The sequence below is a fragment of the Botryllus schlosseri genome, chromosome 8 (assembly GCF_051294905.1).
Source record: "Botryllus schlosseri isolate E-star chromosome 8, Bs_hap1, whole genome shotgun sequence".
Classification (NCBI taxonomy): Eukaryota; Metazoa; Chordata; class Ascidiacea; order Stolidobranchia; family Styelidae; genus Botryllus; species Botryllus schlosseri.
The window spans coordinates 1263623-1276802 of NC_137243.1; the positions used below are offsets into that span (position 1 = coordinate 1263623).

General features: G+C 41.5%; 1 protein-coding gene across 1 annotated transcript; it reads right to left on the reverse strand.

The window, feature by feature from the left end:
* Window positions 1-7069: 7069 nt before the first annotated feature.
* On the reverse strand, window positions 7070-12496 carry LOC145444569 (uncharacterized). Its single transcript, XM_080322569.1, has one exon. It carries the CDS (start codon window positions 11976-11978, stop codon window positions 9258-9260), a length of 2721 nt encoding a protein of 906 aa, XP_080178695.1. The 5' UTR covers window positions 11979-12496; the 3' UTR covers window positions 7070-9257.
* Between the last annotated feature and the right edge of the window lie 684 nt (window positions 12497-13180).

The window sequence follows — 13180 nt, forward strand, 5'->3', positions numbered from 1 at the left end:
ACTGATCTATATGAACCGCCTATAATTACTAACGGATAGATGCGCATCGCGCAACTCAGTCGTCACACCTGAATACGCAGAGTTATCTACTGTTGAGCCGGCTAAAACCACCATAATTGGTAGTCCCATAGCTGGCGATCCGAGCGCTCAGGTGTAATAAAAGTGGTCTTAATCGGAAGCTAGCGTCGCACTGATTACGAAAATACAATCCAGCAATAGCTGTCAGTCTGAAAATCGGTATTGTTCCGAACACTCGCTCGTGGAATTGGCCATTGGTCATGTGTTACATCATTCCGATTTCAATTCATTTTCAAGTTTTTCATAAAATTTAATCACTTCAAAACATCACAAGACTGCGATACAATGAATGATAGGAAGATGCCGAAACGACATAGGAGTAGTCTTAAGATCAGACATCCACTTGGGCGTAGGCGATGTAAAGAGGAGGCGCGCACATTGAATGAAAGTAAAAGAAGATAATATAAAGTAGCAAGCGACAAAATCAGGTGGCAAGTGACGGAAGGCGAGATCGATATATTGCCGAAAAGTTCATAATTTCAATACTCCACAAGACTGTGATACAATGAAAGATATGAAGGTGTCGAAACGACTTGGAGTAGTCTTCGAAATCAGACACCCGGGACACCCAGCTGACCTAGGTGATGTAAAAAGGAAGCATGCATTGCACAGTGCACACTGAATGAAAAGTAAAAGAAGATAATATGAAAGGACAGGTGACATGTGTCGGAAGGCAAGATCGATATGTCAGGTCGTGGTCCGGTAAACTTGAGGGCTCAATACACCACAACAAAAGGTGCGATACAATGAAAAGATAGGAAGGTGTCGAAGCGACTTGGAGTAGTCTTTGAAATCAGACACCCACCTTGGCCTAGCACTAGGCGATCTAAAGAGGAGGCATGCACTGCACAGTGCACACTGAATGAAAAGTAAAAGAAGATCTAATATAGAAAAGCAAGCGACAAAATGAGGTGGCATGTTACGGAAGGCGAGATCGACAGGTCAGGTAGTGGTCCGGTGATCTTGAGGACGCACTAGTATTCATTTAGTAGAAATTGCTTTTCGATTTGAATGTGGACGGACATGGACGTCGACTGTCGGATAGCCGGCGGGACACTGTTCCACATGTCAGGTCCGGCATATTTGATAGAACGATTATATTTTCGATCGAGCATATGATAATCGGACGCGCGTGTGTCGTACTTGTGCGCTTTTGACTCCGAAGTAAACGAGTCATTGAAATATTCGAGGCAATGACCGCAGTGGAACTGATACATAAACTTGGCGATTTCTAGTTTACGCATATCTTTTATGTTTAGGACACCAAATATCTTCATCAGCGACTTGTTGAATGGACATTATACAACCAGGCCCCATTGGGGGCCTAGCTATGATACGGAATACGTTATGTTGTAGTTTTTGCAGTGGCTCGTGTGCAGTTTTATACTGGCAGCCCCCAAAAGAGGATGCCATATTGTCATTGTGTTACGGCACTCCGATTGTTCGGAACAATCGGCTTTTTCGAAGTTGTCCCATTGCCCTGACTAGATTTAGTTAATATTTTTGTAATCAGTGCGACACTAGCTTTCGATTAAGACCAGTTATATTCAGTGTTGGGATGTCTCGAGTCATAACTTGACTTGAGTCACTTTTTCGTACGACTTGACTTGACTCGAGTCACTTTGGAAAAATGACTTGACTTGACTCGGCGCTTCAAAAATGCGGATTGACGGATTTACGAGTCAATTTCAAGTCATCAAGTAAACGGTATCAATCAAATCATTGTATTTTGTGTATTTGTTCTTATTGTTCGCGATACGCCTGTGTCACTTGTGAGAGTAACCAGGCATTCACTGAATGTACGTTTGAATGATCCTCCATTATTCCATCATCACATATATATTGACCACAAACGAAATGATCACAGGTTACGTTATCGTAGTAGTAGTAGTAGTAGTAGTAGTAGTAGTAGTAGTAGTAGTAGTAGTAGTAGTAGTAGTAGTAGTAGTAGTAGTAGTAGTAGTAGTAGTAGAAAAAGAAGAACAATACAATAGCAATTATCGTATCTATGTTTCTTAGACGGCTCAGTGCTGACATTGCGCAATGATCACCTTTACCAACCCTCTTGTATGATTCAAATCCATATCAATTTGTTACAACTTCTCGAGGCTTCGTATTCGATCCGATTGGCTGATATAATAACAGACTGTAGCATATCTATACACTACACAGTTAGTCGCGTGTTTTATTTGCGGTTCTACGTGTGCGTGATAGACGCCTCCTTGTATCCATATTAAACTTTATATTAGTTATTTGATGCAAGATAAATGGCAAATTATTCTGTCTTTCACACAGCTAGCAAAATATATTGATTTGAATCGTCACTGATACTTCGAAAATTCAATTTGACTTGAATTGTGACTTGACTCGTGACTAGGGCTGGGCACAATGATTCGAGTACTCGAATCTGAATCGAGTATTAATTTTAATGATTCGAGTCGAGTAGTAAAAGACGATTTTTTCGAGTACTGAAATTGTACGCTCATCGCAACTGAAAGTTAATTTACTAACGAGAATTATCGTTTTGATACTATTTTCCACTGAGGAAGCTGTAAAACCTTGATTGACCGTGTCGCAGCATACTAGACATAGTACAAAGCTACAAACGTTACTGGAAAGAACACATTTCTCAAGTCATGATCATCCCACAACATTGCCAAGAAGTGCAATGCAATCGGTATGATCGAAAATATACCAAAGTATCTTTAATGTGACGGATAACAGGCATTGTGTTCTTTGTGGTGGCATAAAAAGTACATATTTGAACCCTGACCTAGTACATTCCGTTGTGACGTCATAATTAGTGATACTCGAATACTCGACTCGACTCGAAGCTTTATACGTGATTCAGAATCGAATCACTCAAGTACTCGATTTTGCCCAGCCCTACTCGTGACTCGACTTTACTTGACTCGAGTCACATCCAAAAAACGAGTGACTTGACTTGACTCGAGTCAAAATGTGCAATGACTCGTTACTCGAAGGTAGTGACTTGATCCCAACACTGGTTATATTACATTTGAGCGGTCGGATCGCCAGCTGCTTTTAGACGACCTCACTGGACCGACTTTTTTCCTCATTTATATTAACGACATTGTTAATGCATCTTTGTTCCGCACAACCCTATTTGCTGATGATACTCACCTCTTCATAACCTCTAACACTGGCAATGATTTGCATGCATCCGTGAATAGGGAACTCCCAAAAGTGTCGAGATGGCTCCAAGCAAACAAACTAAGCTTGAATGCAGATAAGACCGAGATGCTCCTTTTAAATAATGCCAATCATAGTTTCACTGTGAACATCAATCATAAACAAATCTCCATATGTGACTCAGCAAAATATCTCGGTGTCACTATTGATGCTAAAATGTCCTGGAAGCAGCATATTGAATGCACAATATCAAAACTAGCTCGGTGTGTGGGAATAATGACCCGTCTGCAATCTCTGGTTTCCAGATCAATACTACGAACCATATATTTTTCTCTTTTCCACTCTCACCTGCAATATGGAATCGTAGTATGGGGAAGTGCATGCAAAATATTTCTGTGCAGAATTCGAACCCTGCAAAACCGTGCGATACGGCTGATCTCATCTGTACCTTTACGTACCAATTTATCGCCTTACTACCGTAAGCATCGAATTTTGCGAGTTGATGAGCTATATCGCTTCGAAGTATCAAAAGTTGTTCACAAATATTTTTCCAATACTCTGCCTCCTGTGTTTGATGACTTTTTCATACCTGCTAAAAATGTCCATTCCCATTACACGAGATCCTCGTCAAATGGAAATATCTACTTACCCCCACCCAATAGCAACCTAACTAAGAGATCTATCGACTACTCGGGACCTATCATTTGGAATGCATTACCACCACATATCCGTGAATTGCCTTATGATAGATTCAAAAAAGCCCTACTTGATCACCTCTTATCGTTACACTAACACTGTTGCCCTACCTCGCCCAGACATTGCTTCATTGATCATTTGCTACCATCGTTTAATTTTTCTTCTATTTAATTTTTTTAACTACTGTAACTTTTTTTACAGCCAGACTGTTTAGAGTCAAGTGTACCTGTTTGATGCTGGTGTGATCAGACTAGATGACCCTCACGGTCTTATCGATCATTCCTATCTAATACCGAATACTGTGCATGCATATTTTCTGTACCACCACCACTGCCGAGTGTTATGTATTTTGGTTTGATGAAAAATAAAGACTCTCTCTCTCTCTCACTGCCTATCAGGGCTGTGGAGTCGGTAAATTTTACCACCGACTCCGGCTCCAACTCCACACATTTTCAATATACCGACTCCGACTCCTGAGTCTTTAAACGTACCGACTCCGACTCCAGGGTCTTTAAACGTACCGACTCCGACTCCAGCATTATTACCAATTTACTTCGAAAATTATATGCCACATAGTCGGTTCATTGACTATCATACAACCATTAAACATATGCAAACATATGATTGACGGTGGCATGCTAAATTGTTTCATTTTGGCACAGCTCGGATTATCCACTATGCAATTAACATGAAAGAAAGATTTGCTATATAAATATCCTTCCTTTTTCAAGATTTTATAACATGGACTCTCTAATATCCTGAAATGTATGAATCATTCAAATATGGCAGATATCCAATCATGTATCGTAAAAATGTAGATAAAAAATCCAAATGTAGCTTTTGTGTATTAGTCAGCAACTAAAAAACAGATTGAACTTACTAATTTTGTCATTGCACACTATCCTGATTACAAGCACAAACACTCTTACTACCAATAGACATTGGTCATAAATGGAATTTAGTTAAGTAGTCAAAGACCATAGCCTATGTCTAGTCTACATGTAGCCTACTTATAATCAAGTATTCAAGGATTGGGACTTGCAGTCTTTCTTAATCAATTGTTCGACCCAATTATCTAATCTACACTACAAATATTTTTAATTTTGTCAAGTGGGAAGCATCGTTTGGTCATATTTACATCATTTTCATAATTTTACGAAACCAGCCGATGCATTTGCTCTGTTACAGTATCATGGTATAATTCCAAAAATTGCATCAATTTTGACTGCATCGCGAAAACGCATATTGCAATTTTCTTCCCCTGTGCAACTGAGTTGTAATTTGCAAGTAATGTCTAATTCATCTATATAAGGGGTGGGCAACTTTTTTGGCCATTTGGCCTTTGAAGGGACACATGAGATTTACGAACCATTGCGCGGGCAACTGGAATGTTGAGAACCTTTTTTTAGTCGTCCGATAGGAGCGAACCGCATTAGGTAACATTGCAAACAAGACTTATATTAATATGCTCCAAAATTGATAACAATATGTCATGCAACTGTGCAGTGCGCAATCAGGCCCTGGTCGCGCGAAGCGCAAGATATTGACTGAATTATATCAATAAATATGTTGCTAACATACATTGGGGGTTGCATTTGTATACCACTGGGCTCATTTGGCAAGGACAGGATTATTCGACGTTTAGACATAGCAAAATCGACGGTATCAGTGAACATGCCTCTATCATTTTGTGCAAATGTTTTGTCGACGATCTCGCTGCGAGTGCACAAGCGAAGCTGCATGTTGGACGACACGTTATCTCCTAATTGCGAATATAGTTAGACTCAATTCTGTGAATAATATGTACGGTATTTATAATTTTCAGAAGGGGGCTCAAATACTGAATGCAAGAAATCTAGTGACATGCGAAGTACCCAGAAAAATTTCATGTCAAATAAATCTGCTATAAAATATTCTACTTTATGGTCATATAAGAAGATCTGGGATAAATGTGGCTGTGGCTGGCCCCTGGATACGCCAATGCGTCAGAACTGTTTTTCTAGTCATCATCAAATTTCGCGGTCATGCTAATCAAATTTTGGTTTGCCTTGCAATTGTACCTGATGTCATAAATAATTTCGAGAATTACCACGCAGGCCACACCTAACCTTCTCGTGTGCCAAATTTGGCCTGCGTACGTGCCACAGGCTGGCCGCACCTGATCTGTATGGTTATTAATAACAGTGATTGGTGGTACATAAAAATTCTATTGAAAATTCTTTGAAAGCAAATGTTTTCAGGATCGAGAAGTTGGAGTCGCAGTCAGGGTCATTCTCACAAACTCCGACTCCAGTCAGTATTTTCCCCACGACTCCGACTCCAGCTATTATAGTTTTCACGAGTCCGAGTCCATCAAGCGAAAATTACCCAGACTCCGACTCCACAGCCTTGCTGCCTATTCAAGTGTCACGTCTGAGTTGCGCATCTACCCCCAAGTTGGCACAGTAATCTATCTTTAGTCGCACAGACACATGTCCTCAATATAACTCAAACTTCGTTCTCGTACTAAGTTCGGCCTCTTGAGTAATTAAGGTTCATGTCGTTAATTATTTCATTTCACCTACTTGTCTATATTCACCATTTTCGTTCCAAGTTAATCTATACTTTCTTCCCGTTTTTATAAAATTTATAGGTTACTTGTTTCATCATTATTACATTATAACAGTTAAACGGTGACCACATCAATTCTTGGCTTTGATAGCTCGTGTTATATCGGGCCACCCTGTCTGCCAACGATTTCTAAACTACTTTTGTCGCTGCCATTTCGTTTTGACGTCTTCTTGAACTTGAAGTAATATGGTGTACACTGTACAAGTACATAGACTACCACCGTGTGTGCACCGCAGATACTCCTCACACCAGTATCATAGCAATTTACAACATAGCTATGCCAGTATTTTCAAGTAGCCTATAACTAGCCTTGAAAAGATATATTTAAAAATGGTGGATTGATTCGATTTCGCCCATCCCTAATTTCAATTGCCAATAGATTGTTCCGAACATTGCTTCGGTCTTGTGCAAGAACAATATTCCAGTCGCCTTGCAATGACAACTATTTCCTCACAGTATCAGAAGACATCGACATGCATGAGAACAAAGCACCATGTAACTACTAGATCAGTAAATAAAGTGCACTGAGCAGTTTATAATTCTGACATATTTATTGTTATCATCCCTCAATATCATCATAAGAAATCAATTGAGCCAATCTGCCGTTATAAAATACAGTTCATACAGTAGTATCACAGTTCCAACTCTATTCAGTACCAAGTGGATTCCTGCTGCACTCGACAATTTAGTGGTACCATCTTAAAAAGGAGAAAACAGCAACGTAAGACAGAAATACATGAAAGACGGGAACATATGAATTAAGCGGCGACAGCTATCAGCGTTTACATCAGCAAAGGAAACTAAGTCTTCAATGTGGTAGCAAGATGCATAATTACGCATTGGTTCACAAAATATCCGCACAAACACGACTATTGGTCAGATCAGAACATTCGTGAAATTAAGCTCGAATCAAGGTTTGCATAACTGCGCATTTGATTTTGGTACTGCTTGCTAAACAGTTGTTTTATCGAGGGATCAAAATGAAAGCAGAGGTTTCAATACATGTGTAAACCAGTAAACTTGAGCTTTGCAATAACACCTGAAATTTATTGTTGTCCATATTCATTAGCACCTGGTAGTAATGGTAATCAAACGTGGGTCAAAGTTCCAGTATCAATATGAAAGCACCATGCGACATCAAACAGGTACAATAAAATAAACAGGTAAATTCGTGGTAAGATAATGAAAATTCTCCAGCAGATCACTCTGTATATGAATAATTCAAATGCTATAACTATCTGAATGGATCTTCAAGGACACATTCTGCTGTCACTTGAATGAATAGCATTTCATATAAACATACAATATGATAAGATCAATTTGTCGCCTGACCTTGCAGAGTACAAACACTACAGTGCTACCTCAAGGGTCAGTGTACAAAGGTAGCAGAGAGAGAATCATCAACGCATCAAGCTCATTTCACTGTAGCTTGTAGAAGAGCTACAAATCAGACCTCCGAAGTGTTATAAGCAAGTAAACACGACACCGATACAGAGAAACACATGACACTTGAAAAATAATCTGAGAGTAATCGTATAATAATAGCAATGATGTCATCACAAGTTCTAATGGAACTGAAAAATGAAAACAATATATATATATATGGGACACACTTTTGATATCGCGACGATGAGAGTCACCCCAAGCGCGGACATCACATTTGACATGGTTGACATAATCACCAAGTCCTACGGGACATGTAAATATGCTACGACCAGGTCAGGCTTTGTGACAGCAGCTCTATAGCCTGCGGAATTTTGAATTCCGCATTGCCTCAATCGCAAGACAACATCAACGCATACGGTAACAAGTTATTTCAAGAAAGACTCAAAATGCTGAGCGGGGAGTGTAATATCGAAGCACCGATCGGTATGAAATGGAATGAATGTCAGTTACACCGGATCTGATTATTAAACGTACCAAATTATCATAAAAAAGATCGCACAATGAAGTTCGCTTGCTCTGTGGTTGCACTTTCGATCGTGATTTCATAAAACGATAGTTTACGCTGGAGCCCGACCGAACATCGAATCCTATCAAACTTTGAAAAAAATATCTGTATCGGTACAGGTGAAAAAGTAACGGCAATTATTGTGACATCACAGCATGGTAGTAGGGACAGAACCATACTCTACGACTGCTAGACTCGGAATATTGATCCATTTCATATAGCCTAACAGTTGTCCAGATGTATCCTTCCTACTTTATTTCATGTCCAAGCGTAGCAACGTATGTAAAGTTCTTCAAACCAATACTCTGAAGTTTTGGAAATGTGCCTTAAGCCAGGGCCTAGGGTTACCATATTTTGAGAATTGGAAAAGAGGACACTTTTTAGATTTATATTGTCGGACGACAAGACAGGTGATTTGAAAATCTTCATGGGAATTCTGTGGTGTTGACAAAAAAGGCGATTAACCCGCTCAAAGGTTCAGATTCCAGATTTCGCAACATTTATGGCGTTTAGTTGTGCCTGTACAATCGCCTGGCTGTCCAAGCTATAAAATAGGATGAGTTGATAAAAAGTAGGACATTTTGGCGTCATGGGAGGACATTTTCGATTTCCTGAAAAAGGACGTATGGTTGGTAACCCTACTTAAGCTAGACACCAAATCTTCTGAATATCTCCCGAATATATCAGTGGGTTATCAATGAAGGTACTAGATATCGGTTCAAAAATCCGATATCGATCGAGCTCTAGTTTACACCGTTTGTCGTATACCTCACGAGCTCTGACCCATCGCTTTGTTGGAGCGCCGAGTCAGATGCTGTATAACGTGAGGCGGCAGAAGCGAGTTAGCCCCCGCGTCCATTTTCTTGCTCTGCGACAAAACGTTCATCCTCAAACGGCCCGTGCTTTCGGCCTCGCGTTGTCTCTCCGCTTCTTCCACGAGCCAATGCATGCCGCCTCTACCGCGATTCGCGCTGTAAGGACGAGGAAACGGATTCTGCCCGCGTTGTTGCTGCTGCTGTTGCTGTAGAGCGCGTCTCTCTTCGCTTTGCTTTTGCGATCTGGCTTGAATGCGTCTCAATTCCTCCGCCACGCGTTGATCTTCCAGTATCGCCTCCTCCTGCAGCTTTTTACGTTCCATCTCCCTCTGCGCTTCCTCCCTTTCCAATCTTTTCTGCTCCTCCATCCATTTTCTGCGAAGCTCGTTCTTTTCCACCTGTTTTTGCTCGAAATCGCGGGCGTTTTTCGCGATCAAAACATCCTCCCCGACTTCAGCAATATCCTTATTTTCGCCGACATTGCGATCGGAAACCACCCGTATTCTACGAACCTCGTTCTGGCGCATCTCTTGCTCAAAATCGAGAGCGTTTTTCGCCTTTAAAACATCCTCCTCAAGCTCATCAATTTCATCGTTTTCTGCGACGTTCCGATTGGAAAAAACTCCAGACACTGAATTCTGCCCGTATCTCGGAGACTGTCCGGTAGCGTCCAACTCTTCCCAGGAAGGGGGCGGCGGGAATTCTTCGTCATTGTTGTTATTATTGTCTCTAAACGCAGGAACTTGCTTTCGGGCTGCACTAGGAGACGACGTGGCGGAACTGGGCCGGTCAGAGCGCACTTGCACAAACCCACCCGGCGTCATCACGACTTTAGTGCCCGACAGCCCGAGAGAACTCGTCTTTTTCGCTTTCCCGTACCTTCGAATATTCAACGATAAATGCCCGGTGATCACACTCGATACAATCAACTGTACGATATCATCTTGCGTCTTACAATCCGCTAACGGAACATCGTTAATCGCAAGGATTTCGTCACTGACGCATAACTGACAGATATCGGCGGCACCCCCCGCACTGACTGTGTCTACAATGACAGGTTTGCCATCATCGCCGCCGCGGACAGTGAATCCGAACCCCTTTTCACTTCTCGGTCTTTGGTTGATGCATATCTTCATGTCGTCAAATAGCGCGCCAGATACGTTTGGTTGCGCTTGTTGCTTGCTCACACGTGGCGATACCATCGTCAGCCCGCTTGCCGACAGTTTAGCGGTCGGGTACACGACTGGTTTCTGCTGACTTGTGACTTGAAGAGGCTTTTGCGTGGTGCGCGGGACTGCAGGCTTTGGACCCGAGGTTTCTCGACTCAAATTCTGCGGGGCTACAACTTTTTTGGGCTGTTGCGGTTTCAAAACGGTCCCGTGGCTCGAATTCTGCGGGGCTACTATTTTTTTGGGCTGTTGCGGTTTCGGAGCTGAGTCTTCGACGGAAATTTGCTTTCGGACAGGCCGTGTTTCTGTACTGGAACCCAAGCTTTCCCACATATTCTTACGGTTTGCAAAGTTGGTCTTTCTGTATTTCTTAAAATCCGTTTCGCCTGGTACAAAAGGTTTCGGACTCGGGTTGTACTGGTAGTTGCGCGGCAGCGTGCTGCTACCTTGGTATAACTCATGCGCCGATTTCGGACGTTCCTTCATCGTTGGTCGGCCTTTGGAACGAAGCAAGACTTTCGGTACGTTGGAGCTTTGCTCCGCAGGTTGATTTAACCCGTTATGCTTTTCAAAGTTGCCTCGATTGCCTTGATAATCATTCTGTGCTTGAGAACCAGACACTGGTACTGTGACGGTCATTCTTTGCTGCGGCAGATTCTTCACCGGGGTCGTAGGCTCGCCGATTTGCGCAGTTACCTTTGTGGTGTATTTATACTCGACTTTGCTGTCGATCGTATCGGATTTTCTCGGAGAATTTAACGTTGCGTCCACTTTTCTTGGAGGATTTACTGTTGTATCGACTTTTCTTGTAGAATTCGACATCGTGTCCACTTTTCTCTGAGAATGTAACGAATTCTGCGTTTTTAACGGAGCCGAGAACGCTTCGTCGTCTGCAGAAGATTGCGAAGATTGCTCGGAATCGGCGTTCTCAAAAGATTTCTTTTCTATTATTCGAACCGGCTTGTCTGCTTCTGAAGATCTCGGGCTCACAAACTCATATTCGTCTTGATCGTTCAAATTCGCCAATTCCCTGTCGCGTCTCCGTTTATCCTCCACTATCTCTTTGTACGTTTTCGTTCTACGTCGCAAAGCTTTCTCTTCGGCCTCGCGTTCCAAATGGTCGCGTTCCTCCTTCCTACGTCTTGCTTCCTCCGTCACGCTACGCCTTCTGTTCTTCCAGCCTGCTAATTTCGATTTCCACGAGTCTTCATCTTCTTTCAGCATACTCTTCAGTTTCTCCATTTCTTCATACCTGTAATTGATTTGCGCCCTTTGATTTTCTTCCTCTTTCTTTTCCGCGTTCAAATCACTTAAACTTTTCGACCTCATGTGCGTTTGAAGGGCGGCCGCCGGGTTTCCGATCGGCGTGATGAATTTTTTGTAGCTTTCCTCGTATTTCTTTTTGCGTAACGGAGCCGGAATGTGGTTTGATACTCTGCGGCTGGCCATGTCGTCTTTTTCTCTCTCCACGGCTCTGCCGTCGTGTTCGTCGATCGAGTAACTCATTTTTCGACACAGACAGACTATGCCATATCATAAATTAATAAGGTTTAGATATCTGAGTGGAAAAGCAATCGAAAATCATTTGCTGTGTAAGGTAGATAACATAATTCATGCAGACTTGAAAATATAATAGCAAAGAACAGGCAATCTCCAGCAATTTAGCCATTGGCGTGCGTAAAATCATCGAGACTACAGATTTTGCATTGTCAGAGTTTATTCTTTCATTTATGTGGCTCAGAGTTGACTTTTATCAAAATCCACCAACCCAGTATAGGCTAAAAGAATGAGTTCATGTATAATCTAAATATACTACATTGATCCATCTGTTGACCTCGATTATTAGAATTTTCATGCCTGCGACATCATATTTGGTAATAGGACTGTTGGTATTCGATGTTAGTAGCTGACGATTACCCCTGACGAGTGTCACCCAAAAATATCCTGGCTGAATTCGATATGAATATATTATTCAATTGTATATTGAAGTCCTGTACCCTCATGAGCCTCATCACATCAAACTTAACCATTAAATGACTGCGCCTCAATAAACGCAAAAAATAACACTGTCAAAATAGGCCTACCTGTTTCACCTAAAAATCGAGATATCGACAAACACGCATACATTACAGTAGGAACGCATACCTTGTTCTCACTATGAACAATTATGGGCATATTTGCACAAATCAACTCCATATCGAGACTATATTTTCGGAACGATAGGTTCTGTTTATTTATGGTATCGACAAACATAAGGCTCTTAACACGGCGAATCGGCGACCATGCGTGAAAGTAATCCAGAAGTTAGGAACAGGCTACATGTTAAATTTTAATTCTGATCTGTCTGCGAATTTTTCTCGACGAAATCAGAAACAATCGGCACACAAATTCAGAGTAGAATGGAAGAAAGTGAGGCAACTATTCACCAACGATCCGTTTTTCCGCAAACAGACAGGCTTGATTTCTATTTTACAATAACAAGCATTTTAATCTAATCTACTTTCTTAGCACAAATCAAAACTAAGCCCACAATCGCAGAAGCAAAAAATGTGCAGCTAATATTCTTTTCTTCATGACTAAAATCGGTTCGGGAACTCAAAGCTGATTGAGATTCAATATGATTCGGATTTGAAAACCTTAAAATCCACTACAAAGAATCAGAAACCTATTTCTTCTAGAAATCAACGAAATGAGAATTAGACAGAGTG